This window comes from Dichomitus squalens (assembly GCF_000275845.1).
Source record: "Dichomitus squalens LYAD-421 SS1 unplaced genomic scaffold DICSQscaffold_23, whole genome shotgun sequence".
NCBI lineage: Eukaryota > Fungi > Basidiomycota > Agaricomycetes > Polyporales > Polyporaceae > Dichomitus > Dichomitus squalens.
The window spans coordinates 54,078-81,588 of NW_006766905.1; the positions used below are offsets into that span (position 1 = coordinate 54,078).

General features: G+C 57.7%; 7 protein-coding genes across 7 annotated transcripts; 2 read left to right on the forward strand and 5 right to left on the reverse strand.

The window, feature by feature from the left end:
* On the reverse strand, window positions 1–216 carry DICSQDRAFT_63954 (uncharacterized protein; the record flags this gene model as incomplete). Its single annotated transcript, XM_007367126.1, has 1 exon — window positions 1–216. A coding segment is annotated over one exon (216 nt), but the record flags the coding sequence as incomplete, so codon positions are not given.
* Window positions 217–462: 246 nt separating this feature from the next.
* DICSQDRAFT_63821 (uncharacterized protein) lies at window positions 463–939 on the reverse strand (the record flags this gene model as incomplete). The annotated part of the gene is made up of 1 exon (XM_007367127.1): window positions 463–939. The coding sequence occupies one exon, from the start codon at window positions 937–939 to the stop codon at window positions 463–465; it is 477 nt and encodes a 158-aa protein (XP_007367189.1).
* Window positions 940–2,902: 1,963 nt separating this feature from the next.
* On the forward strand, window positions 2,903–4,441 carry DICSQDRAFT_107976 (uncharacterized protein; the record flags this gene model as incomplete). Its single annotated transcript, XM_007367128.1, has 6 exons — window positions 2,903–2,996; window positions 3,115–3,265; window positions 3,332–3,830; window positions 3,884–3,989; window positions 4,048–4,109; window positions 4,177–4,441. 6 exons carry the CDS (start codon window positions 2,903–2,905, stop codon window positions 4,363–4,365), a joined length of 1,101 nt encoding a protein of 366 aa, XP_007367190.1. The 3' UTR covers window positions 4,366–4,441.
* A 430-nt stretch (window positions 4,442–4,871) lies between these two features.
* Window positions 4,872–6,517, reverse strand: DICSQDRAFT_127917 (galactose mutarotase-like protein; the record flags this gene model as incomplete). Its single annotated transcript, XM_007367129.1, has 10 exons — window positions 4,872–4,930; window positions 4,985–5,166; window positions 5,224–5,314; window positions 5,365–5,659; window positions 5,730–5,866; window positions 5,922–6,002; window positions 6,055–6,077; window positions 6,131–6,183; window positions 6,239–6,379; window positions 6,434–6,517. The coding sequence occupies 10 exons, from the start codon at window positions 6,515–6,517 to the stop codon at window positions 4,872–4,874; spliced, it is 1,146 nt and encodes a 381-aa protein (XP_007367191.1).
* An 899-nt stretch (window positions 6,518–7,416) lies between these two features.
* On the reverse strand, window positions 7,417–13,615 carry DICSQDRAFT_162191 (uncharacterized protein; the record flags this gene model as incomplete). Its single annotated transcript, XM_007367130.1, has 8 exons — window positions 7,417–8,537; window positions 8,589–9,208; window positions 9,260–10,501; window positions 10,558–10,678; window positions 10,741–10,926; window positions 11,068–11,532; window positions 12,350–12,758; window positions 13,369–13,615. The coding sequence occupies 8 exons, from the start codon at window positions 13,613–13,615 to the stop codon at window positions 7,637–7,639; spliced, it is 4,191 nt and encodes a 1,396-aa protein (XP_007367192.1). The 3' UTR covers window positions 7,417–7,636.
* An 8,591-nt stretch (window positions 13,616–22,206) lies between these two features.
* Window positions 22,207–23,301, reverse strand: DICSQDRAFT_155960 (uncharacterized protein). The gene has a single exon (XM_007367131.1). It carries the CDS (start codon window positions 22,841–22,843, stop codon window positions 22,307–22,309), a length of 537 nt encoding a protein of 178 aa, XP_007367193.1. The 5' UTR covers window positions 22,844–23,301; the 3' UTR covers window positions 22,207–22,306.
* A 172-nt stretch (window positions 23,302–23,473) lies between these two features.
* Window positions 23,474–26,599, forward strand: DICSQDRAFT_155961 (uncharacterized protein). The gene is made up of 3 exons (XM_007367132.1): window positions 23,474–24,385; window positions 24,442–25,295; window positions 25,358–26,599. Exons 1-3 carry the CDS (start codon window positions 23,570–23,572, stop codon window positions 26,169–26,171), a joined length of 2,484 nt encoding a protein of 827 aa, XP_007367194.1. The 5' UTR covers window positions 23,474–23,569; the 3' UTR covers window positions 26,172–26,599.
* The last annotated feature ends 912 nt before the right edge of the window (window positions 26,600–27,511 follow it).

Consider the following 27,511-nt stretch of genomic DNA (forward strand, 5'->3'; position numbering starts at 1 on the left):
TCAAAAACCCTCCCTTTCCACCAAGGTAACCACCTCCTGTTTCTCCTGTATGGAAAGACCTTGGAACACCCCACGAATGTGGTCGATGGAACGTTCGGAGGGGGGACTGGGTTTCTCCTCCTGTGTGTTCAGAGAGCGAATCTTCTGAAAGGTGGGCTTGCTTGTACTCTGCTTCGGATTGTTTCCTTGGAGAGGGCACTTCTGAGTGATGTGACCCACTTAACAACAGTGGAAGCAAGCCCCCTTACTGGCCAGTAGGGCACGCTCCTCGTCTGTCAGCTTTCGCAAGCATACTGAATTGGCAGATGTCGAGCCAGTGGGCTTCGAAGGGGCAGATGTTGGCTGGGAAGGCTTGGAGGCCTCTGTGTACTCCGTGGCTTTACGCCACTGCAAATCCAGCCTAACGGTCAAAGAGTAATATCCCTCTATGTCTGTGAGTAGTGTCTGAGCTGAGAGAATGTTTCAAACAAGTCTAGAGGATAGTCTGGACAGGAAGTAGTCAGACAGGACTTCTAACTCCTTGACCCCTGAATGCGCTGCTAGAGGTCGGAAGAGGGCAATATAGTCTTTAGCTAGGCCTGTCTGCTTCAGGGCCTTGAGCTTGGTAATTGAATCCATGACTGGGGAGAGAGGTTCAAAGGCTGCTTTGAAGTCCCTAGCGAAGTCAGTGAAGGTGCCAAAACCCTTCTCTTCATTGTTTACTACCGTGAAGACATCTTCTTCACATGCCTCTCTCCAAGGGGCAGCGGTTCTCCCCACCATGAACAACAGGACAAAGATCACCTTGTCCTCATCGTCTGAATAGGCATCCTTGTTGACACGGAGGTACATCCAGCAGGTGTTCAGAAAGGTGCTTGCTTCGAGACAATCCCCAGAGAAGTCGGAGGGCTGACGAATCTTCCTTTCGACTACTTTAGGTGGGGGAGCAGTGGTTTCCATAGTGACTAGTGGCTGAGTGGTAATGGGTTTAGTCTGAGTAGGTGGAGGGGACGCTGTAGACGCAGTGGTTGGCGAGGTTGCTGGGGTCTGGGTTATGTTACGGCGAAGCGTGTCAGCACTCAAGGGGTTGTGTGCAGGTTATGCACAACGAGGACGCAGACTGATGACAGGCTTAGCACACTGGTTCACTGGGGGTCTGGGGGTTCGAGGTCACTAGGGGTCTAGGGAGTGAGAACACTTGATTGGTACAAGAGGTTAAACTGGGGTGCCCAGTGCAAGACCTGTCCTTATATACTAAAGTACACAGTCACTGACTAATCGGAGAACAATAGTCACAAGACAATAATGATGGAGAACAATAGCGAATGGGGACAAAGGAGTCACGTGGTGTTGTGGCCACGTAGTACAATGGCGGAAAGAACAATAGCGATGAGAACAATAGGGATGGGAAGCATAGTGTTGGAACCATGGTAGGTACAAGTGTCCGGGTTGTGCCGTAAGGAGAGAGAATGCATGGTAGAGAGGATACGAGGAGAAGGGAAAAAGAGATGCCCCCACAGAGTGTTTGTAACAATGTCCTGTCCTGTGACCTGCCTCATGACAATCTTTTGACTAATACCTGAGTTGTCCTAAGTCCAGCCCCCTTCCAATGAGTAAGTGCCCCTGCTAACACACCAGTCACCTGCCAGTGAGTGATCATGGGCGCTCCCAGCCTTCACAAGGTCCGGGGTTCAAATCCGGCTGCTCCGGTTTCCAATACGAGCTGTCTGTGGTTAAGGTGCGCATCTGCCTTAGTGCACATGACCCCCAGGTCACATGGCACGGGAAAACTGTGACACCTGGTTAGTCAGTGATCATGTACTTTAGTATATAAGGACAGGTCCTGCACTGGGCGCCCCAGTTTGATCTCTTGTACCAATCAGGTGTTCTCACTCCCTAGACCCCTGGTGACCTTGAACCTCCAGACACCCAGTCAACCTTGTGTGCTAAGCTTGTCATCAGTCTGCATTCTCATTGCGCATAACCTGCACACGACCCCTTGAGTGCTGATATGCTTCGCCGTAACAGACACTTACCAAGTTGATGTCGTAAAACTCTGGAGGTAGACAGCTTGCATACAAGGGGATAAGGACAGGAGAGGTAGTGGATGAATGGACATTGAGCGAATCCGAATGTCGACACCTAAAGCACACAAATGATCAGACCATAATCTAAACTTCTGCTTGCCAAGAAAGGGGAGCAGAAGGAGAGAGAAGGGGGAAAATGCAAAAGCAGCAGAAATGTGAACAGACTAACCTAACATGCCAGTGTGCAGGTATATAGTGGTATGTGAGGTCTGTTGCAGTCATTGCTACCATTACAGGTGCAGCTGCCACCACATACATGATCCCCCATGTTATCATAGCTCCTGTCTAGACTGGGTAAACCTATATCCACAAGCTTTAGCACATACAGGAGGTTCGAGAGGAGGCAGGGGGGGCAAGTGAGAGGACATCTGCGCGTGCACCACTGCCAATGACAACATTGAACCAAGTCATGACTGGCAATCGGACTGGGTTGGCGAGTTGCCGACCGGCGTCGTTGATCTGGTTTTGCAGAACTAGCGCCGAACGAGCTACAAACCGATCGATCTTTGTTTTGGCGGGCGCCGATTTGTAGATCGGCTGCAGCCGACCAGGGCCTTAAGTGAACTGCACCATAGCCAAGTAGACTGGACGGTCTCGATGTTCTCGCGCCATGTGATCTATGGGAGTTCGCCAGACTCGCCAGACTGGAGTCTGGACGGTCTCGATATTTTGACATCAGCTGTAGCTGCGCGTTTCTGATGGCAGTGCGCGTTGCCTCCCCAGAACTCGCTAGTCACGAGCACATCGTTTACTCTTTTTCTTCTACATACGCACAGTCGACATCATACGATTCATCGCTGTCTGCTGCCAGACCCTACGTTTCAAATACTCAGGCGATGGCCTTCACCCCGGATACTGTGGACGATCTCATCACTCAACTTTCGACGGATCCCGACCCCTCGCGCGAAGCCGTCGCGTTGGAGCTCGGCGGTGCGCGCCCTTCCTCTCTATGGCTGCCGTCCACGCAGAGTCCTCATCTGTCTAATCTGTCCCGCCACGCGCCCTACCTCCCATCGAAACTCTGCATGCCCTACAACCCGTTGCTTAGTGCTTCAGAGCATATATGGGGAGGAAGCCGTCCAACTATGGAAACCCCCGTCGCGCGAACGTAGCAAGTCGCCGGACCATCGCCCAGGAGTACAAAACATAGACCGACAACACCCAGATCCCGGGACGATCCGATACGAAGTAACCCTGGAGTGAGTCAATCTCTGTCATCTTCGCGAGATGGGTGCGCTCACCCTTGATGAATGTGGGGAATGCAGGATTGACTCTGTGGACGGTTCAGAGCAGTCGTACCCCGTCAACATCCTCGTCTCTCTCCCACCAAAGTACCCGACCTCTGCCCCTCCTCAACTACAGCTCCTCTCGCGATATATCGGCCCATTTGGCGTCGATGCCCCGCTCTTTGGAACTGTACTGCGGACGTACATATCTCAGGGCGCGGTCGAGTGGGCACCGGATGGGGAGTGCGTATTCGATGGGCTGGAGTGGGTGAAGGAGCGTTGTGTGGAATGGCTTCGTGAACGTTTCAGCGAAAGAAAGGTAGGCCAGCTGCTGAGAGAGGACGAGAGGGCGCGTGGGCATGATGCATTGAGGCATGAGAGCGAGGACAAGACCGGCGATGGGGGAATGGTCCACGCGGCGGTGGTTGACACACCCGTGCAGATGCCCACGGGCATCAACATCTTTGAGGCGGAGCCTATCCAAGACCGCAAGAGTTCATTTGTCGGCCGCGCGTGTCGTATAACCGATCCTGCGCAGGTATGTCCACAATTTATGTTCGTGTTCAATTCGTCTAAACGGTACTCTGTCAGGTCCCCATCATCCTCGCCCACCTCATGTCAGACCGCCGTATCGCCCGCGCGGCTCATCCTATCATCAACGCATGGCGGTGTCGCGTCGGCAGTATTCTGCACCAAGGTACGTCCCCTGTATCCCCTCGTTCGCGTACTGTCGCACTGAAGTCCTTGGTTTCCAGACAACGATGACGACGGAGAGACCGCAGCTGGCGGGCGTCTGGCACACCTACTACAGATCTTGGTACGCACCAGCCGCTAAACGTCTATCCACTAGACATTTACTATCACAATCGGGACGTCGTCTCTAGGAGGTCGACGATGTCCTCGTAGTCGTAACGCGCTACTTTGGCGGCATTCATTTAGGTCCGGATAGGTTCAAGCATATCAACCAAGCAGCGCGTAACGCGCTCGAGCTCGGCGGGTTCTTAGACGTTACTAATGACGAACACGGAGGACGAAGACATGGAAAATCTGGAAGGGGCGCCACCAAACGATGACAATGTATGCATCTACGCGGCCTAGCTTGTACGCAGGGTTGCGCCTTTTCGTCCTTCCTCTCAGGCATATATGGCTACGTCCTGGTACATAATGGTCAAGTAACGTTGTCAGCGGAGCCACGACATATCAGCGTGGCACATTGTTCCGTTTTAAGCTGTATCGCATTCAGCCCGGCAGCCATGGTGACCGTGAGAGAGAGAGTCTCATTGTCATCAATGGTTTCGTGTGCCAGACCATCTCATGGCGGGCGGTTCATGACACGCGATATATCGAGAGCATACTCCTACAAGCCTTGTGCCCGCGTGCGACGGTTTCTCCTCCAGAGCTTCTCTGTTACTCTGTCTGTCATTTACATGAGCTCGCGGGGACTTCATTGTCCAACTTATTTACGAAGAGACGACGCAGTCACCATGCCATGTACAGATCCCCAAAGGCCACCAATCCATTCATTTACAGCCGGAGTTCAGCCGGAGTTCATCGACAATTCCATTCCTGCAATCCACTATCATGGAAGCCTGGAAAACCGGTACACCGATTCCCAAGTGTAGTCCTTTCCGGGATAGTCTACCCGATGGTTAGCAGACAACATACTAGCGTGCGTAAAGAAACTGAGCTTACATATCTGGTCGACACCCCATTCGGGAGTATTGATTGCGTCGATGTAGCCCTCCTGCTCAATGGCGACAGCAGACCACTTGGTGTAGTTGAGATCTGGGCCTCCGTGGACAAGTTTGCGTGGCGTGTCGAGCCAATAGCCGGTGTAGACCTGGACGGCAGGGTTACTTGTTGTCACGTCAAGCCTATAGAGGGATAAGAATGTAAGCGTTAGGCACTCGCCCCTGGTCAATGAAACTGACCTGATACCAGAGAGATCGCTCCAGAGGGACACGCCCGCGTTCTGCTCTTCATCATTGTCATAGATCCAGCAATTGTCATATCCTTGACAACCTGTGTCTGCTCAACTCATGTTCAATCACAGTGCAGCCGAGGGGACACACCGCCGCCACACAGGCCGACTGTATCGTTCCACCTCGCCCCAATTGCCTGCGTCTCGCGGAAGTCGTATGGTGTGCCATCAACGTTGATGAATTCACCGGTAGGGATAGCATCACCGTCGACTGCTACGACCTTCGACGCGTCGACATGAAGCTTGTGATTGAGGATGTTGTCACTGCCCTGAAACGCGTCGAGGTTCCAGTAGATATGTTGCGTGAGCATGATAGGGGTCTTCTCCGTTGCACTCGCGTGAATAGATGTCTTGAGCGTTCCCCCGTTCTCGACTGTGTGCGTCACCTGCCAGGGAGGGTGCGAGCGAGATCAACTTGACTTGGTGGCCAGATAGAGTAGGGGAGACGATACGAACGTGTGCCTCGACGTAGCCGGGGAAGCCTTCGTCTGCACGGTCGAGGTGATAGTAAGTCACGCTCGTGGAGTTCCGCTCGACAATGGTCCAGTTCCGTCTGTCCCAGCCGTAGATGCCGCCATGAAGCGTATCTTGACCTGGACATATATTGGCCACGTGATTTCATCATATTCTCATCCTGTGTGCTCTTACCATCATGGTCGTTGGTCGGGATGTGGTACACGTTCGGTCCATCAGGCTGAGGATACTTCGTTATAGGGATGGAGAACGTTCCTGCGAACAACGCTGATGAGTATATTCCGATCTCCCTACGTCGACTACTCACCATTCTTGATGCGGTTTGCGTATCTTCACACGGATCAGTGGAAAGCTCTGAGGTGTAGGTTCCTATTTGGACTTACCGACCAACGATCGGATTGAATACTGGATGCGCTGGGTCAGTCAACAGTTCCGTCTACAAGTCAATGTCAGCACATTCATGCCGCTCGGTATCACAAATTTGACCTGACGTTATTGTCGTATCCGAGAACAATGTCCCTCGCCTTCCCATCCCTGGCCTTGACCCAGAGCTCCGTAAGCGTAGCGCCGAATGATACAAACTTCGCTGTGATCGACTCGTCTGGCGCGCTAAGAGTCGTGATATCAAAGGGCTGCCCAGATAGGTAGTAAGGATATGGAGTGTACAAGACCAATCTTCGACTCACCCAGTCCGGAGCCAGGACGAGGTTCGTTGCGAGGCCGACCTGGGTGAACAGGTAGATACTAAATAGCCCTGTAAGTCGAACCATGCCAAGGTTCAGTTTCGCGCTTGTCGTCGTGGGTGCGATTCAGGGATCGTCCTCAAAGTTCATGAGCGAGCACATTAACACCTGGACGCATCAATTCAATCTTTATGGAAACGTTCGGACATCATATGAGAGCCGATACCCACGAAGTCATACGATTGGTGTGCTGTCACTATGTCCCGCGCGATACACACTCGCTAATTGGGGATAAATGTCGCTGAAATGCAGGAATTGTAATCGAGAGCGCAGCATCATGTGAGTCTTCGCACGCCTGATTGACTGCATCCGTTGATACGATGTCCTATGCTCTGGGTGTCTCGGGAGACGAAACGAAACGTCCCCGTGGAGGAGGCGTGGGGACATTTGGCAGAGATAGAGGCGAGGGCGGTTTGAATGGATGCGTGGGAGTCGTTCTAGAATCCCTCCTGACTTCTGTGAGCAATAGAAACGTCGCGCAAGCATTTCTACCTGCAGGGGAAGCCATAGAGTAATCGCCCATCTCGGTTCTTTCGCGGCTGAACTTCCAAGGACCCACAGGGGTGAAATGAGCTCTAGCAGCGCCGAACGACAGAACACTCACTCCCTTGCCAATCTGACCGTCGCCCAATTGGAGTACCGATGACCGAGTGATTGATTGCACGAACACGTAGAAGAAGCTCCCTAGGGACGTGTCGGCACTGCGCCGACAACCGACATCAAGTGACTCAAATTCGACTCTGGCCAGACGTTATAGCAAAGTGGATCGTGAGTTCACATCTTGTCGAAGACGAAGGCACAATATGTACATACCTCATCGTGATCCGACCGCGGGAAAAGAATAAAGGATTTGCGAGGACTGTTCAATATGATACGTTGCCCACCTCAGCCGCAATGTAACTCGGATTCTCGAGCATGCATGATCTGTTACTATAGTGCATTCTTCATTTCTTCTTGCCTTCTCGCTTCTGAACATATATCCTACAAACCACGCAAGTCCCGGGGAGCTACAGACAACTGTCCTCGGCCAGAGGCCGCATTCAAAACAAAAGTGCCGCATCCGTACCGAGGGCTACACGCCAACGCGTCGCGTTGTGGCTGAACCAGCGCATGCACAACACCGCGCACATAACGCGCTAACCAGGCTCATGCCCTCCGTCCTCGTCGTTTCTTTCCCAAGCCCTTCTTCACTGCCGTCTCCCGCTCGCGCATCGTTTCGTGCTCTTCATCCAAAAACCCTACTGTGATGTCGTCGAAACGTTCAGCGTCATCGATGGCCTGCTTGTCTTCTGGCCCCCAGCCTTGCCACGGCTGTTGGCCTTCATCTTCTTCGATAGGCAAGGGATCGATGTTGGTCGATGGTGTGGAGATGCTAGCAGCCGAGTCCCCACCGACGGCTCCGACACCAGTGGATGCAGACGCTGAGCGCGAGATGACATCTGCCTCGGTCTCGCCTTCCAGAGAAGGTCCAAAAACGTCCTTGACGAGGAAATCTTCGTCCTCTTCGTCAAACTCGAGGGGAACGGAGGACGACAGAGCAGCGTCAGGACGCGCGGCCAGCCGCGGAGAGCGCGCCTTGCCAAATTCACGACGAATCCGACCAATACCTTCAGTCATTCCATCTTGAATGCCTACCGCTACCTGTCGGATGGGGATCGCATTGATGAGCGACTTGGCTCCAGAACCGGATGTGCCGTTAGGGAGCATGGGGAGAACCGGTGGGGAGGGGTTGGGTGGGTGCAGTTGTGCAGAGAGCGCAGACGCTAGCGGCCCGTCGAACGATGAGGGTACGCGGCCCATGCTGATGTCGTGGTGAGGAGAGAGGTCTTGTACGAACGCCTCAGTCTCCTCAGAAGCGAACGCGTTGACCTCAATTGGTTTCCGCACTTCGATTTTGCTAGAAGGTATGTCAAAGTGATAACTCCGGATGAGGGCGTGGTAGTCCTCGCCCAATGCGTAGAATGAGAATTGATGCGAAAGATAGATAAGCCTAGGTGAGACCTTGGGCGATAGCGAGAATGTCGATAATTCCGCGCGGGATAACCAGCTGTATGCGGTATTAGTGCTAGCAGATGGATTCAGGGGCGGTAACACGTACTCAGATTTAGCAGTACTACCGAATCGTCCGGCGCCGGGTCGCACTTGCCTTAGGCTCTGCTTGACCTCAGGCCATGACCGACCCCGTGCGAGGGACCAGGTGCTGACTAGATTCTCCCGACCTACGAGCCCAGTGGGTTTATCCATCATCTGGGCCAAGCCTGAGCCTGATGTAGTGCGGGGGCTCGTGCTCAAGCCAGCCGGAGGCGAAGAGCCCATGTGACGAGCGAAGGTACTCATGCCGGGAAGCGAAATGCTGGTGCCCCCGACAACCGGAATGGAACCAGGAACGACGGCCTGGTCCACCGCTGCACGCTCTACGAAGATACGATGTAGAGCAAGTGTACCATCATTTGGGTCAAATACGAGCAGGTCCTTGTAGTTAGTAGGGCGAGTTGGGCGCTGTGCCGGAGAGACAGGATGCCTTGAGAGCCCGCTGGACACGGACGAAGGGGATGATGACGCAGAAAAGTGCACCGTTGCTGGTGGGAGAAGCGACAGAGGAAGGATCGCCTCGGAGGATCGTAAGAACGTAAACGTGCAAGGAATACTAGCCGACTCTGAAGGCTGCGACTTGAGCCTCACGCGCACGAGTGGCGACAGTTCAGTCGACGAGGTGTTCTGTACTACTGTTAGAAACTTAGACATCGCAGCCAGTGGAAAAGTACTCACCAGCTCTCGGCTGTTGACAACCCTACCTATAAGATGGCTGCTTCCGTCCGGCTTGCCACCAAGCGGGTTCGTCGCAAAGACATGGATGGTCCGCTTGCGTGAACTCATCCCGAACCACATCTTGTCATGCGCCCACTCCAAGGACTCGACGACAGCGGACGTGCGTCCTCGTCGGAGTGTGTAAACATGCTGCATCGACTCCAATAGATGCTCTGGGGTCATTGATGACGACGTTTGGCGGACCTTGGGCGCTGTTGCGTGCTCCTTGCCACTCCTCGACCGAGAGTCCTGCGAAGGGGCATCCGGTGGTGGCCGCCGCGAAAGGCGAGGTGTCGGACGTAGTCGAAAGGTTCGAACGGCATGTCCGTCCTTCGAACAGAGCGCCAAGCTGGTGCCTTCCGGAGAGAACTTGAGGCCGCTGAGAGCCTGCGGCCGCGCGAACGTAAATTGGGCGACCGGCTCAGGCTGAGCTGAAGACGACACTTGTAACGGGTAGAGGTCGACCACGATGACGTTGCACCCCGACGTAGGCGCGGTCGGGGAAGTTGGCGGAGGGAATGAGCGAGGGGTGACAGTCGCCTGCGGATCAAAACTACCCTCGATGGGCGAGGACACGCGGAGGCTACGCCGTCGACGATCCGCGGCCGTCTGGTACTCATGCGGCGAGGCAGTGGCGGCTGGAGCACTCTTCGAGAAGAACATGCCCAGAGCGTTTGTGGCTGACCCTCCCGAGGCGGATATGTTCCGCGAGTGGATAGAGGTCTGCTCACCCGAGACTGCAGCGCTGACGCCGGCACGCGCAGCGGAAAACGCGATGCCGCCGAGGGTCTTCATCCCGCTAAGGACGCTACCACCGATCTTGACGGCGGCATTCCCAAGGTCTGCCTGAGACATACCTAAGCCAAACTTGAGCGGGGCCTCGGAGGCCGTGATAGGAACACTAGTATGCGCCTGACCCGGGGTGGCCGCGGGTGCGGCATCTTGACGGGAAGGCGGAGAGACGTATGCCAGGAGGCGATTAGAAAGGGCGTATATCGGTCGTGGCAGCGGTGAGGCACGTAAAGATGGGTAGTGTTGGTCTAAATCTAGAGAGGGTACATCATTGAATGTTGGCTTCGTTGGTGATGATGTCGATTGTGCTGGCGGGAACGTGAAAGGAACAAGTGATGCTGAAGGGATAATGTACAATGACGCAAATGTACAGCTGGAGATAATGTGAAGACTTGGTGGGTTTGATGTACACTGTGGAGGCTAGTTAGCACGGAACGTGAACATGAGACAGCAAGTACGGTACACACGAGGATGATAAATTGACTAGATGCAGCAAACGACGTGAATCCAATTAGTGATAGTCTCTTGACGACTTCGTGCGTTCGTAAAGAATATACAAGGAAATCTGTTCCTTGGGGAGTACGAGACCTAGATACATCATGGTCAGCCGATTCAGCGCCATCGACACTGCCGGAGCAATGATAACTCACGAGAAACCAATCAGCGGCCTCTTTGGGCGAAATTCCTCCTCCACCTGCGGGGGGTCTGGCAGGACCCCCGCAAATTCCACAGCGCCCCATTGCGCACCCGTCAGGTTGAGAAGCTCGGAAACCGATCCCAGGTTCGAGCAATCCCACAGTTGCAACCCACTCGGGTAGCCGAGCATGAGAACGGACCTGGGAATACACATGGACGAAATTGATGCAATCAGTCTGCATTGGTCACAGAACGGATGTTTCCTCGGTCTCGCGCGCGAGCAATCGCATGCTGAGCGGTGCGACTTCGGATGAGGAACACAACGAAACATGCGTGCGTACCTCGTCCTCGCTTGCTCACTGCCCTCATCCGAGACATCCGCGAGCGTGTCCCACCCCGCCCAGAGCACTTCCTCCGTATCGCCGACGCCAGGATAGCGTGTGACCTGTCTGCCATCCTCGCGCGGGCCGTCTTCGGAAATGTCGTCGTCCAGACTGAATACGGGCATCTCTCCTCCGGGTTCGGATCTACGTTGGCCGGGCCATTGTCTACGCAGGTCTGCGGCAGAGGAAGCATCGCTGCCGCGACGCTTCCAATCGTGATCTCGCTGGCGCTCGCGGGTCGCGGAAGGCGAAGCAGCGTGGGTCGAAGGACTGAGGAAGCTACCGAATGACACTGGGCGCGAGACGCGTGGTGGGGACGGCGCGGCAGAGGGAATGGGGATCGAGGATGGTACGTAGTTCCGGATCGTCCTAGAAAACGTCTCTAGAGGAGTCGGTTCCCTATCGTCAGGATGGTGTGAGCGACTGCAGTCAATGTCATGGTCAGATCCGAGCGACGAATGGTAGGTAGAAGGCAAGGAGTCAAGGGAGTCTGGAGCCATGCTAGGCGCTAGCCCCGAGTTTTAGAGTTTGCAGGTTATTCGCGGTTCCACCCTTGTTTCATTCACCACGTTGTAACCTTGTGAATCTCATGCCGGTGCTCGTACGCAGCGAACTGTGTGATAGACCCAGGTTGGGAATCTCGCAGTGCAGGAAGACGAACAACACAATCCGGAATTCCACCACGCCTCGTGAGTAAGGAGGGTGTTAACTATGGTAGCTGCTTATCTTCAATGACAGTCCCAGCCGCGCCTCCACAGAAACGGGGCTGTGAACGAGAAGACACGACTTGATGATCGTGAGGCCAAGGGTGGTCGCGACCAATGAGACAGCTCCCGTAGAGGAGACAAAGGAATCTGGACCGCTGTCATGTAACACGACACATGTCCAGAATAGTGCAACGGCTTCTACATTGCCTCTTTCAGAAAGCCATTTACGGTGCATGGAGGAACGACAAGTGCGAAGGAGTGGAACGCGAGGTATATGCTGACAACTGCGTGCCATTCTTCCAAGATCCTCCCGCATGACGCCGTCATGTCTGAGTGCACCACTCGACCTCCGCCTCACACTCGAGGTATAGACCGATCTGCCATAGTATCTCCAAGATGTGCCCGCGTTTCCAATATAAGGTCGAAAGTTGCTACTCCCGAATTCTCCACGCGGCCCGTTTCATTCATGGAAACATATAGCAGCGGGATTGCAAAAATCGAGGGCAGCGTGCCAGCACGATGAGAGGACTTACCGTGCAAGTACCGGAGATCTGATATGCCCCACACTCCTGCTTAATGACGAGTCGTCTGAGGTCGTATCTTCCGCTGCATTAGCCAGCTTGCTGAGAGCGGAGAGTCCAGCGGTTGGCTCATCCTCCATGACGAAGTTGTTGCCTAGTGACGACGGTCCAGGAGGGGACGTAGAAGGAGATGCCGGGCCGCCGTCATCAATGTCGGACTCGCTGGTCCCAGGACCGTACATGATGTGGGCATAGTCAACGGATTCCGCACGTAGGTCGTCTTGGTCTCGTCCGTCCCAGATAGCGGTGGACGCGCGACCAAGCTCGGGATCGGACGGCGGTGGCTCTAGCTCAAAGACGGCGGGAGTCACTGAGCGATAAGTCGTCTGGGGCGGTGCCTCGTGTCCAAACGTGAGTAGATCTGGAGGAAGAGGGGTACCAAGAGGAGACGACTGAATCTGCAAGCTGGGATGATGACGACGGGAGGTTGCATTGCGCTTGCTCCGTGGGGGCATTAAACAAGTGCGGTATCGATAGGTAGAAAGGAGTACAGCGAGAAGCAGGAGAAAGCGAGAGGCCGTGCAAGCTAGTGCGAGGCGTATTCAATAGATATGATGATGCTGAGACGGGTTCAGAGCAGTGGTCGCAGATGGAGTGGGAGGAGGACGAGGATGCGTCCACTGCGGCCCCCGGCGCTCGACTGGGGGAGTCATGTTCCGCCACTTCCCCCATACTTCCATTTCGGGAAACCTCTCCCTCTTCGTAGACGTTGGCGTTTCCACCATGTTTCTTAACCTCGGCCTGCGTCCTCAGCTCCTGCTGCTCTGTTCTACTCTTCCAAAATGCTCGGCAGATACCTCGAGGTGCACAGAAAGGCAACACTCATCCCCTCGCGGCTTTCGGATCCCAATGCTGTCGCAACCGTTACTCAACGACGATATCCCCAATGGAGTCATCCTCCCCACGAATAGACGAAGCATCTCATGTTTCCCAATGCTAACGGTGGTTAAAGAAGGCAAGAGATAGCGCACGCTTCACTCGTATCTCTGATGAGAGGACGCCGTCCATCTCCATGTTTTGGTCGCGGTAAGGAGTGATACCATCTCGAGAACCGACTTTGTTATGGTTGATCAGCAGCAATGCCTGATCAAACAACCGTGCTGAGGGGTCCACCGCGTCGTTCAATGTGAGTATCTGCACTAGGAAATTGGTGATACCGGCGGCAAGAAGGCAAAGACAGAAATGAAGCCCGCTGGAAGTAAGGAAGCCAAGCCCCATCGTTCACGTTGTATGTCAGTTCATCGGTCCTACAAGTCCTTATACATAGATACAATCACATCAGGGGTTGTGAAAGCTTCAAGCTCCGGCCCCCGACTCCAATCAGCCCGGACTACATGCAGTGTATGAGGGTCACCTCAAGATGTAGTAGGCCACGACTTTGACAGAAATATCTGATGCGCTTCTAATCGGTGCAGATCCATGTGCCGAATATGCTCACCCCAGGTTCTGCATCTCTGCACGGTTACTACGGAAGGCTCGATTGTTCCTTCGCCGGACTCTGGCGTAACCACATCCGTGACTGTTGACAATCTCGTCCTGCATCACGCGATATTACTTTCATGAGACCTTGGGTACTCCTTGTCTATATTTGAAGGGGTCCGTATAGGTCATGGCATACACGCACTGAAGACGCGGCCACTGCCGGCGAACACGCTGCGTTGGATTGCGTCAGGCCGCACGTGTCAAAAGAGCGACGCGATATTGAACCGCCTCGCCCTGTCTACAAGACGGTCATTCGAATCCGGTATTCAGTCCAGGTCTATCACGCACCCCAACACCAGTCGTAATATCAAAGCCGTCGACACTTCCCTGACTCTGCCTTGGAAGCGGGCAAAGGCCGCTCTGGAAGGATGACGGATGAAGGAGTCGAAGAAGTCGGAACAAACCTTCATCAAGCCGCCGTCCATGTGGTGTCGCCCGCCATCTACGTGGGATGATCAATTATGAACGGCGAAGCAACTTCTTCGAGCAGTTCACAGAATAGCTTCGTATTTCCTTTACCAAAGTGAGTGCATTCATCGCTCTACCGAAGCCAAAACCTTACACTCTGCAGGCGGTCTGACCGACCGACGATAGCTTCTCGTATTCCGCTTCCCTCCTCCTCGCACTCTCCCTATCTGGTACACACACAGCTTACCATGGTCCATCGACGTGAACCAACGACCAGGGTGTATCAGCGATCAGCTCGAGTTTATCCATGGATGTATTTTTTGATCGGCGTGGCGCTTTGACATGGCGACGTTACTTCAACGTATCTTGCAGAATATAATGCTCGGGTTTGTGTTAATCACCACCGAGTCGGCGTCGAACTTTCCCTGACCGCACCCGCCGTGCGCTCTCGGGCTTCGCCGCCGCTAGCCATCGCGCACTGGAAGTTCCGGCCGAATATTTTCAAAACGAGTCTTTGAACGCGCCGCCGTCGTGTAGACATGCAAAACAGGTAGGTGATCGTGGCATAGACGTGATACGGCTCTGTAGACATCCCGTGCTGGTGTTCGGTGCTACAGCTCCAGTTAGCGGCCAGAAGCCGGAGGCCCAGAGGACGCAGAAAATAGCGGCTAGGAAGTCCTGAAAATTCAGAGCAATTTATGTCTAAGTACAACGGAGACGACGGCTCAGGTTAGAGGGTATGCTCAGGTAGGGCAAAGGGGACACTCGATCTGCGTAGTTCACCCCAGACCTCCGCAGGCGCGAAGCGGGTCATCCGAGGCCGCTACCTCGTCATGCTGCAGCTTGCCCCCCTATCGCAGTAGCATCGCGAGCCCCGCGGCGGATGACTCCCAGCACAGAAAATTTCTGAACACGAGGGGCACGCTATCCCCGTCCGCACCGAATCTGATATCTGACTTCCACCTTCCATAGGTCCGCAGAATGGGACGCCCATATCAGGCGATACAAAGAAACTCTACTTAGTGACAAGGCGCGTAGTGTGACAGCCTAGCGTCATTTGGCCACGCCTACTCTGCGCGCATCGTCACAGCTCGCACAGTTGGCGCTCCTGGGCGAGGCGAGCCTCCGACCCGTTCAACGATCGATTGATTATCTGCTTCCGCGGGACTGGCCTTTGCTCTGAGCGTTGAACAGATGACCAGCCCGGAATCCCCCTCACGATTGTTCAATCGAAGCTCGCGGTTAATATTGTAGTACCACACTAGCAAAGGCCTGGCGCCGCATGACAGATACAAGCCAGCAGTCAACCACTAGACCAGCGATCGTACTAGGATAATGGATGCCGCACACTCTGGCGGACTAACCGCGGTCGCGCGCCTCAAGGCAGACTCTTGACTGCTCAAAACGCCTCATAGGTACGAACCAGGTCGAACTTCTTGCACTGCCCCATACCACTTATCAGACAACCATACATTTCGCCATACGTACTCAATCGTTGAGAGGAGAATCCGGCTTCGCTGAACGTCACTATACTTGACCTGATGAAACTGTATCCGTATGACGACACCTGGTATGTAGCACGGCCAGAGTTGGCTCGCTGTTGATGTCTAGATCTACAAGGACGCGAGCATTGACACTGCACGGCACAGTCAATAGGTACGACCTCAATGAAGGTGGCCTGATATCGCTCACGAGGATGTTGAGAACGCTCCATGGAATCGGAGAGGTCAGGTTGCGTAAACGACAGCGCGTACGCGGGTAGACAACAAAGGAGAGGGGCTGCAGCGGCCTTGGGTTCAGAACCTTTTCTCTCACTCTCCCACATAGTGACTGATCAGGCGTGACGCTAGAGTGGCACGCGAGCAGAGGCTAGAGAACACACTTCATCCGAAGCCCCGACGTGGACTTCACATACCGTTCTGCAGCACACGGCGAGATGGCGCTGCCTCCAATGGCGAAACTGCGCACCTCACGTACGCAATGCTGAGATTGACCGGCTGACGGCCACAGGGCCGCAGACGCTGACTACTACTGCCCTGCGAGATGTAGCGACGGCGCTCCGAGGCTTGAAGACGATGACTATAGATCCTGTGTCTGCATCTTACGATGAAATTACCGGTTTCCGCAACTCCCACTCTGCACACGAAGCATACCATGTACGAGCCACGAGGACATCGCGCCCGCGATGTGGCGTGTCCATGTCCATCAGAACTTAGGTACGATGTCCACTGACAGAGCACGACGCAATCAACAGCAAGACAACACCCATTGAGCGTCGAATATCACGGACTCCCCACCACAAATATCATATAATTCAAGTGAGTCGATCCACCGCAGTTGCACATTTAAGACGGAAAGGCGGGATTCCGCGCTCCATTCCGTGCCTCGAGTACGGATGCGGAGTATAGGGCGAGTCGCGTGATGCGCTAGCCAGCCCGCAACGCATGCGCGGCCAGGCTCTCGTCGCCCGCTCGCCACAACGCGTCCACCACGTTGAGCCGGGTCCCCGCCCTAGAGTGAAGCGAGGAAGCTAGAAGCCTCCGAGGTTCCTAAGGTCTTAGGAGTCGCTGACGCGTTGCGCGTATTGGGCTTCCTTGCCATCGAGGCGGATGCATGACCACAGCCCGACTTCATCTGTATCACCACCAAGACGAAACCGAGTCCTTGGGTTATGACGCGCTTGTGGCAATGGTGAGAGCCTGGAAGAATGGGCGATATGGGTTAGGACATCGAGATATCATATGTTGCGGCGGCCTGGGGGGTCTGAACTCCCGTGTAGGAGGTTCAATCCCTTGTGTCCGAGGTCGCCTTGCGTCCCGTATACTTACCCACATGCGGTATCTCGCGGCCATCTCCGGAAGTTAACATCTGAGGAAAGATTGGAAGACCAGGCTACTCACTGAGTTAGCCACTAAACACGGTAGGCAGTCAGTCTCGCTGGCCCTTCGAGGCTGCGCGAGATAGCCGAGGACGTGGTTTGAACCAAACAGAGTCGAATTCCCGTGTCAGGTAACTCCAATACGGACAGCCAGAGTACAATGGACTGATTCACCAGGTAGAGTTGATCGCCCACTTCCTTGGATAGCGGCATCGAGAGCCCTCATAGCGATCGGACGTATGATAACTGTCGGCATATGGGCGTATCGGCACGATATAGTCCACGACCCCGCCTCCAAATCAGCCCGTAGTCCGAGTCGGTGAGATCCGGACGAAGGGCACTGGCACGCGCTGTTGGACCACAGATCTCTGCTTTAGCGCAGCATATGTCCGATGCATTTCGTGCGCGGCCGTCGACTGCGTCTCTAGGATCGAGTCGAGACTGCAATGGAGCAACGTAAGAAAGGCGTCAAGTCGAGCGTCGCACGACTGCAGTCACAGCTCTAGTAGCACAGCTTTCGAAAGGATCCACCGACATGGTCAATCGGTAGGAAATAGCCACGGTATACGACTGCTGCGACGGACTCGAGCTATCCGTAGACGGCTGCGTGTGCGACGCAAAGACATTGAGCGGATCGGTCGTCAAGACCTCGATGACCAAGCAGCGGCACTGCCAGTCGCCCGAGAAGATCATCAACCTTTGTCGGAGTCGCCGCAGACCAGGAATTCAGCCAGAAGGTGAGCACGAGAGTGAGTACAGCCGCCAGACGCAAGGTCCTCAGAGACAAGGCAACGAGATCAGCGAGCGGTGCATGAAATATCACTCTGTCATCGTTGATGTTAGAAGGCACATCGCACGATCAACGGTGTCGTGCGCTCTCAAGCCCACCGAAGACTCCCTCTGCGTTGACCGCACAAGGCCGCACGAGCCAGTACGATGGAGGGCGCGCTGGATCTTCTGCCTCGTGCCTCGAAGGCCGGCGACGACATCCGACTTCGCCTAGTTGGACATGGACCATCCAGAAACGTGCGCGCGTTGAGAGGCCCGTCTGTCGGAGAACTAGCGGCCAGATAGAGCTTGGGCGTCGAGAGAAAGAGGGATCCAGCGGGCCTGAAGGCGAACGTCAGCGGCACGACGCGGACTCGAGGCAGTCGGGCACGCCCCCTCCGCGTGTTGCACGACCAACTGACCGAGCAGAATGCCAGTGGTCGCCCGAACCGAACCTTGTCCTTGGGTCTTGTGCTCCCGCGCGCGTCCTGAGGTTCCAGAGCGGGCCGCGCGTGCGAGCGCGTCGGTGGTTTTAGGAAGCTCGAGGACGGCCTGATGCGCATTGCGCGAGACGGCAGGGAGGCGGCAGGTGGCAGGTGGCAGGTGGCAGGGGTATGAGCGCGAGACCGCAGAACCACGGAGTGCGATCAGATTCGCAAATGCCGATCTACGGCCACCCATGGCGGGCTCACGACACAGCATAAGGCGCTGTGAATTGCCGCGATCCAGATATGGGAGATCCAATACGTATTCAAGTGTGAGCGGCTGGCGGGGAATTCGGGGGGCGTGTGCACCTTGTCTATGTCCGTCCGACCATGCACAGGCGCGGACGGGGCGCGGACGCAGCGTGAATCATTCAGCTTCCTGAGCCGTCGGATTCATACTTGCATGACGAGAGGGCGGGACTGGTACTCTGGTACCGGGGGGATGTGAGATGTCTGTCCATCTCGATGCTAGGCACCGTGTCTGCAGACCAGGGTGATCAGGTGCGTGGGTAGCCGGCAACCCGAAGACCCGTTGATAAGTTGCTATTAGCGATTCAATAGTAGCCAACCGAGGCTACCCGCGATGCATGCCAATCGATATGTGTGGCCGCCTTCTGTCGGCGATGTCACGAGCGCAAGCTGAAACGAGAGCGTCTATGCAGTCACCATCCATATAAATGGCGTCGGCGCCCCCAGTGCCGAAGGCAGCTGGATGCACAGGGAGGATGGCCAAACACTCTGTTGAGAGACGGTGAGAGCAACGTCGGGGTGGCTGTTGCCAAGCCTCGCTCCGACGCCCGCGAGCGGAGGGACGCCAAGGCACCTGATTGATACTGAGTACCCTTGGACTTCCGCCCACGCCGCGCCGACCTCGCATCTGGAAATTCTGCTTGCGCTGACCCCGCCTCCGCGTCGACCATCGCGAATCCAGCGCTATCCCGCGCCAGACCACGCGCGCGCTGCATAGAAACGTCGCGACCGAATCAGATAGGTCGCCGAACCCCTCGAAGTGGAAGCGCGGCGGACTCGAACTGCGTCTCCGCCGTGACAGCGGGCTGAGAAGCGGCGGCTCATGTCCGACGCCGCGCTCATGGACTCGGACCAGCGCGGGTTGCAATCGCCGAGGGGCAGACCATCGCGCCATGGTGCCTAGTACGATTTCCTCGCCTTGATCCCGAGCAAGAGCGGGGCGATGTCCCTTGACGTGGGCATGCGACTCTGCCATGCTCGGACACCGACACGCTCGCAAGTAAGTCACAAGACGACGCCGGGAGTCCGAACCTGGCGCATTACAGCACAGGCACCTCCGCGAGCCCGAGGAGCAGACGATACGTACGCCGAGCTCCGGACTCCCGCCATTCCTGATCCTAATCCATCTAATCTCCCTGTGGCTCGCGGCTGGGCACCGCCTGCGAAACTAGTGCTGGGCGTCGCGGGCGCGCAGGGTGCGTGGGGCGCAGCGGATGGGCTGGGATTGGCACTTCCATCGCTCTGTTCTGACCGAATGGGTAGCAGGTTTTGAGTTGGGATTGACCAAGCGTTCCTGGGAGCGCGGCGCGCGACACGCGCGAAGGCTTCCAAGAACCAGATGGAGGCGCACATCCTCGTGCGACTCGCTCCGAGTTCGCTAACAGGGTCTGGCCGCTATGTATATGGCGCACTCACGTCACCTCGAGGCACGCGCTCCCGCACAAACGCGAGCCGGATACCACGTTGTCGATCGAGAGCCCCGTTTGCAGAGATCGAGATGCACGGCGAGGAAGACCTGCGGAAGGCTGCCCATTCGCACAAATCGAGGCGAGGCGGGTCGGCGACTGCGCTGCACGCATCGTGACAGTGCTGGTGACGGGCGGGGGTTCGACGTCCGAGGATGCAAGTGACAATTGTTCGCTGATACGTGGTCGCGATATGCCCACAGTCAGTATCCAAGCGCGACGTTGCGGATATGGGTCTCTCACCCTGAACAGCCCGCGGCCTCGGGGCGATGGCGGGAAGCCGCGGCAAGGTGCCGAAGCACGCTGGGCGGGCATATGCTGCGGTGCCTCGTTCACGCCGCGTTGCTGATGGGCGGGACAGCGTCCACATGCCACCTCCGAAATGGGGACAAGTCCGGCGCCTCCCGCCGTACTTACGTCTCGCCTGCGCATCGTCAGAATCGCCAGATCTCACACGGGCGAGCGAGCGAGCCCCAGGCCCGCGTCGGAAGCAGCCTGAGAGCGGGAGAGAGTCGTGCGACAGGGACCGGCGCAGTGGGCGTTGATGCGATAGGATGCGCGAGCCCGAGCCCGGATGGCGCGCATATGCAAGTTGCACCATCCGCATCCACTGACATCATCAGCATTCGTCGTTCGCGTTGCACGTTGGAGGGGGTTCTAGGCTGCGCGCCCTCGTCTCGTCGCAACACACGCGCGAACACAAAATCAAGAACTCCTTGCCCGCGAAGTTGCGCGATCGAGGTCATCGCCGTGAGCGTTCGTTGCGTTGCATCGCTACAGTGGGGGGATACCGGAACAAGACCATGATCGATTTCTCGAGAGTGCGAACGCCGCGGCGAGCGGAGGCGCGGTGACGGTGGGCGGGCGCGTCGCCAGTGGTGCCACATCTGAGCATTCTGCGCGACGTCGGCGGCTCCGGACAGGGGAGACGCCGACTGCCGCGCAGCGCGATCAGGGCGGCGTTCGCCACAAGCTCGTCCCATGAGTAGCGCGGCGCCCCGCCGGCGTCATCAGGCCGGCCGATGTCCAAGGAGCGAGATCTGGACAGCACAGACAGCTCGCGGGGAACACACCGCCGATCAGCGCGTCCACCCGCCGGTGTCCGCCGAAGCCTCCTCTCCAGAGAGTCTGCTGCGCGAATGCGGGCGCGGGCGGCGATGATGCACAAGGTGGCTGGAGGATGGAGCCCGCCTGGGTGCCCGCGACGGCGGTGGTGTCTGGCCGGGCGCGCGGGCGCCATCGACGTTCTACTAGAAGACACGTGTAGGCCGGGCGTGGGACGACGGGCGGGGGAGAACCGTTTTGGCGGGGACGCCGACGCGGCATGTGTCATCGCCCCGGACGGCGAGCGCACATCAGCCCAAAATCGCCATCCAGTCCCGCTCTGGGACCCCGACCAGCCCCCCAGTCGCGCTCTTGCCCTTTCCGGCTCCGAACGTGGCGCACGCGCACGGGTACACGCGAGATCTGCTTCCGCGGCGGGCGGCCCGCGCCGTCATCCGGAATTTGCGAATGTCCATATCGAGCGTGCACTGATCATTGCGCGACTTGTGCGCTGCAGGTGAGCAGCTGCTGGCCCAACGAGGTGAGGAAAGAGACGCAGGCATCTGCCCGCCCAAAACACTCACCTGGGCCACCCACGCGAGCAGGCTTCCGCAGACTGCAACACGGGTCAGCCTGCGATCGACTTGCATTGGCAGGGAACATGGCGGCCGCAGCGCTCGCAGCTGCCAAGCAGCCTGCACGCCCCTCGGGGCTCGACAGAGAAGGCCCTCAGGGCTGGCTCCGGGGGCGTGTCGTGTGGGAAAGGCCGACAAACGGCCGCGCAACGCCGCACTCGTGCCGTCGGACGCGTGAGGAGGACGAGGGGCGAGTGCGTGGACTCCCATGCGCTATCGATCCCAGCACGAGCGCACGACAGGCCGGCTGCGGGCAGACGCAGTCGTCTGGGGAGCAGGGGCGCGCCGGGCGGAGTGGCTCATTATAGGTCATCTGAGAAGCGGTTGACTAAGGCGGGCCCACACAAGAGGAGGTGGACGTGAGAAGGGCCCTCGGAGGAGGGTGGTCAGAAGGGGGATAGTACCTGACGGGTGGTGAAAGCGCTGCCATATCGAGGAGGATGGCGGGACATTGGACGGCGGAAGAGACTGGGAGACTGGCGTGGCTGGCGTCTTTAGGAAGAGCGCGGGCAGGCGTTGGTGGATCGGGGAACGAGCTGGGAGAAGACAGTACCGAGGATGGGCATATTGAGAGTGTAGAGGGCGTGAAGTACGGAGGAGGATGAGAGCAAAGGCGACATGCCGAACGCATGTGAGAGGGGTGCGGAGGGCTTGCGGGCCCGGAGAAGAGAGAAGATCTGGGGCAGGAGGCGAACACGAGGCAGAAGGACGATATCCAAGCTCAGACAACGGATGACGCGCGCGATGTGGACGAGGGGCGGCAGGTGGTTAGCACAGTGAGCGCTAATGGTAGGTCGAGAAGAGCTAGCTGCGTTCGGACGCCTGATTTCCTGAGAGGTGACGTTCGTAGAGGTTGCAGAGGAGGAGATCTGGACTGGCCGGAGGGCGTTCGGTGGGTGCGCAACAGTCAAGGGCGGCCGCGGAGGGAAAGGGCCGGCCTGGTCGGAGTGTGTGGGCGGTGTGGACGAGGAGGTGGGCACATATGGGCAGGAAGCGGAAGCGGGCGAAGAGGAGGGAGCCCGGGTCCGCATGGATCAGACTTTGTGTCGAATTCCATGGCCGCAAACGGTCGGGGAGCGGGTGGAGGACTCGAGATAGGGCGAGTGAGAGAAAGCGTAGCAGGACGTGGCCCCGGATGGGCTCTCGATGCGCGCGCTCTGGGAGGAGTCCTCCCTTCGCGCGCGAGTCCTCCCTTCGCGCGCTGGCTTCGACTTCTCCGCTGAGAAAGAGGATCCTTGCCGTAACCTCGTGTCCGGAAGCGCTCCTCCCTCAGGCGGGGCGGTGCGGGGCTCCCGAGCTGCGAGGGCGAGTGCCCACTGCGGGCACGCGGGCACCACCGCGAGGGCTGTTGCGGCAGCGCGGCGAGCGATGGTGTGGCCCGCGATGGACGAATTCGACCGCCACTGGACGAGCTGAGGCGACAGCGACGGCGACGGTGTCCAGGGCAGCAGGCGAGGCGAGGCAGGCGGCGAGGGCGGGTACGGTGCACGGGGTCCAGGGGCGCGCGGGGAGGGAGGGTGGGAAAGAGAGAGACCGGCCAGAAAAGGGAGGATGATGGGGAGCGTGGCGCAAATAGTCGAGGCGATATCAACCTTGACTGCTGCCCTCAAATATGGCCCCGCCCCGCCCCCCGCCCTCCACATCTCCCCTCCCCGCCTGCAGCCATACTGCCGACCCCCCGCGCCATCCTGGCTGCCCCCATCCCCCACCACCCCGTCCACGACGCCCCATCTCACGCCCGACGTCCCACCCCTCCCATGTCCGCGTCCCCACAGCCTCCCCCACCCGCGACCGTCCCCGAGCCTGCGACCCACACTAACAGCTCTCCCCCCGCGTCCTCCTCAGGCTCCCCCGCCCAGCTCGCCACTCTTCTCGCGAAGGCCCTCCAGGAGACAGAGTCTCTCAAGGCCGAGCTCTCCACCCTCAGGCGACGCGCAGACAAGTCCGAACGCCTCCTCGCCACATTCCAGTCCGTCCAATCCCCCACCAACGGCTCGCCCCCCGGCTCCTCCCACGGCGCTTCTTCCAAAGAGAATTGGCCCCCCGCTGCCCGCAAGGCCCTCATCGACTGCGAGGCTCGCGTAGAGCGCGCCGAGCAAGCCCGTGATGAAGCCCTCGCCCGACTGCAGATGCTCCAGGAGTCCTGGCAAGAACTCGACCGCTACTTCGCCACCCTCGAGCTCCGCGCTCTAGACACCCGCGCACAATTCTCTCGACTCATTGCCGACGGGGGTGGTCCGCTTGTCCAAGTGAACGCCATCCCTTCATCGTCCCAAAACACTGTCTACGTCCCCAACGTCGTCCAAGGGGCTATACACCTTCCCCAGATCCCCTCATCCCGCTCTCATGTTCCCCGTACCTCCTCCCAGAGGCTGAACGCCCCTCCGCCGTTCCCATCCATCCCCCTTCCCCCACCGCCCAGCGCGACCTCCAGTCGCGTCCGTCCGCGCGCAGGCAGCATGGATACAGGCTACGGTGGTGTCCTCGCTGGGCCAGGTGCTCCCCCTCCCGCGAAGCGTCTCCGTAGCGATCGCGACGATGACGGTAGCCGCGGCAGACGATACAGCCTCTCTGTAAGTCCGGCTTCTCCGTCGGTCTCACCGCTTCACGCTGACGATCAAATCACAAGCCCTCAAATTCTCCCCATCCCGCCTACCTCAACGGCAGCATGGCCGACCATTCACCTCAGCTCACCATACACTCTGCTCCCTCCGCCCTCCATCCGCACTACAGCCAATATCCCCATCCCCCCCGAGCTGATCGGGATGATCCTCGCTACGCTTATCCCGATCAGCCCCGTTCGCGCCGTCACGCGCGCTCCACCTCCCGCGGACGCTCCTCGCGAAGCCGCTCACGTTCGCGCGCATCAGCAAGCAGCCTCGAGGACATGCTTATCGAAGCGACGACGACAGGCGAAGACAACGCCGGCCACGCTCACGGCCATCGCGCAGTGCATCCGGCACAGCATCTGCACCCCTCTTCACGTCATCGCTCCCCCTCTCCTGGGCGCGACTATCAGATGGGCGTCCCGCAGCGCGCGCGCGCGTCCTCGACGCTCATGGCCCGTGGCGGAGTCGTCAATGGCCCGAGTCAGATCGCGTCCCCGCCCGGCCCGCTGGTCGCCCCTGGCCAGTCGCAGACGTTCCAGACGCATATCTTTGCACCTCCTGTCACTGGTGCACCCGTCAAGAAGTCCAAGATAGGTGCGGCGGGGTCGCTCAGTGGCAACGGGAGTGTGCTGACGTTGGGTATGTTCGCGTTGTCGCCCGTCTATTTTGATGCATCCGTGCTGATTTTGCGGTTAGGTCCGACAGGCAGCGTCATAGCGGGTCCTTCGCCCATCGGCGGAGGCGGTTTCCCCCCAACGAACTCGGCCGGTCAGCGCATATGCCGCCAGTGCGGTCTTCCCGGCCGTTACAAGGAAGGCAAGTGCGTCGAAAAGTGGGGCCCTGGTCCGGAGGGCCCCGGCACCGTCTGCGACCGGTATGTCCATCTGCCCTGACCGCTAGTTCGCGAGTGCTGACCTAGTCGCCTCGCTCGCGCAGGTGCCGCAAGAAAATGAAGCGCGTGGAGCGCCGCGGGACACTGGAGAGCCAGAACATGGCCGCAATGCAGCACCCGCCTCCCGCAGTGCATCCCTCGGGCGTGCACCAAGCTCCCCCCGGCTCGCTCCCCAACGGCCGTGTCCCCCACCGCACCGACACCCTCCAGGTGCACCCCTCGTCGCAGAGCCAGTCGCGCCTCGGCCCGAGCGGGACACACTTGCTCTCGAGCTCGCAGGGTGGCTACTCCCGCCACGACCGCGACCACGACCGCGAGCGAGAGCGAGGTGCCTCGTCTCCCTACCACCACTCCTACACGACCTCGCGCGCATCACACCGCGGGCCCACCCCTCCCGGGATCGCCACCCTTCCGGGGTCGAGCGCGAACGAGGACGACGGGTCGTACGACGACCACCGCCGCCGCGAGCGCGACCCCGCTGCGCACTCCCACTCCCATTCGCATTCGCACAGGGCGGCGCCCCCGAGCGTGAACGGGCACGGCTCCAGCCGGTCTGCGAGCCATTCGCCTGCGCTCAAGCCTCGCGCCGGGTCCGGGGGGGCGGGGGCTGTTCCTCAGAACGCGACGTCTCCGCGTGGGTCTGACGGCAAGTCGAAGTCGTCCGACCTGATGGACGTCGATGCGGACGGAGAGGAAGTCGACGCTGATGCAGACGCAGACGCTGAAGCCGACGAGGCGGATGCGGAGGCGGATGCTGATCCGGAGGCGGATGCGGACGCGGAGCTGCTCGAGGCAGTCGACGCGGCCGAGGCGAACAACGCTACAGACGAGGAGTGGCTGAAGAAGGAGGATGCCTGATGTGGGGGGCGTTCCGTCTCGTTCTTGGACGCTCTGCTGCTAGGGTGCGGTGTGGACGCTGACGAAGGCTGGAAGATATTATGACGCGTCTGACGACTCGTATGTCCCTTGTCCTCCCCCATTGCCATAACTTCCGCGGATTTCATCCAAGCGATGACAATTCCGTCCCTCTGGATATGTATGCTCTCCCAGTATTTGCTCATGCCCCCTTGCTTGCTCGCCCCGTGTCTCTGCTCCGCTCGTCCTTTATCCGTGTACTACATATGACTAGATCCTTCACTCCTGCATACGCATACGCATACGTATACGCCCGCTAGTGTAATCGTCCTCTCTCCAATTGTTGTATTCGCAATGTTTTCCTGTATGCACGTCCTGTCTGTTCTCCAAAGCAACTGTAACCATATTTTTGCCTTTCAATTCATTCCTGCTACTCTCCATTTCAGTCGTTTGTTCTTTTTGGTGTGTAGTGGACGAGCTACGGACATGTGTCGATGCCCTAGCTTGGAGACGACGCCGTCGCAAGCTATTGTGCTAGTCACAATACCTCATTTGAAAAGCCGGTCGCTCTCGAACACTTTCCCGTATATAAAACATAATGCGACTCGTCCTCTGAGATGGCAGATTTTATTCTGAATCCCGACTGTCGAGCTCTTCCCTCCATGCTAACAGCGGTGACACCCACGGCGTTCCCATCCCCGTTTGCCAGGCTAATTCAGTAGGTACTCTAACGTTCGTCGGTCGGGGGTAATACATTCAAGCTCGCTGCTGCCCCGGCTCGTCGGCGACTCAGATGTCAATATCGTTCTTGGACTGGCTTATCGCGGCACTCTGCAACGAGCCTGAGCTGATCACACGGCTTGACCCCATCTGACGTCTTCTAGTTTTCCGGCTCACCTGTAATAATACGGGTGTCGCCTGATTCACACAAGTCCAAAGTACACTGAACCAATCTCTAGATTGAGAGGGCGTATACTATGGTGGACGTGGTGAAAGGCTGAGAAGCCTTCGCCACGTCGCGCGGATCCAGATGGATCAGCGCCGATCACCATGACGATCCAGATTTAGATACAAGATGTAGATTAACTATGTAGATAAGATAAGATAATGAACGATCCGTTACATTCTCCCCCTTCAGAACCTGTGCCAGGTTCTCATATGATACCAATGAGGAATAGGGAGTGCATGGAATAGCCATGTCCATATGAGAGAAGGGAAAAGCATAAGCGTCCGATAGGACGCGCGATGATGATGCGATAGAGGAAATGTTGATGCGGCGGGCGTGATACGAAATTGCGGGTGGACGATGCGGTTGAGCGGGAGGCGGCGTGCCGGCAGGGCGA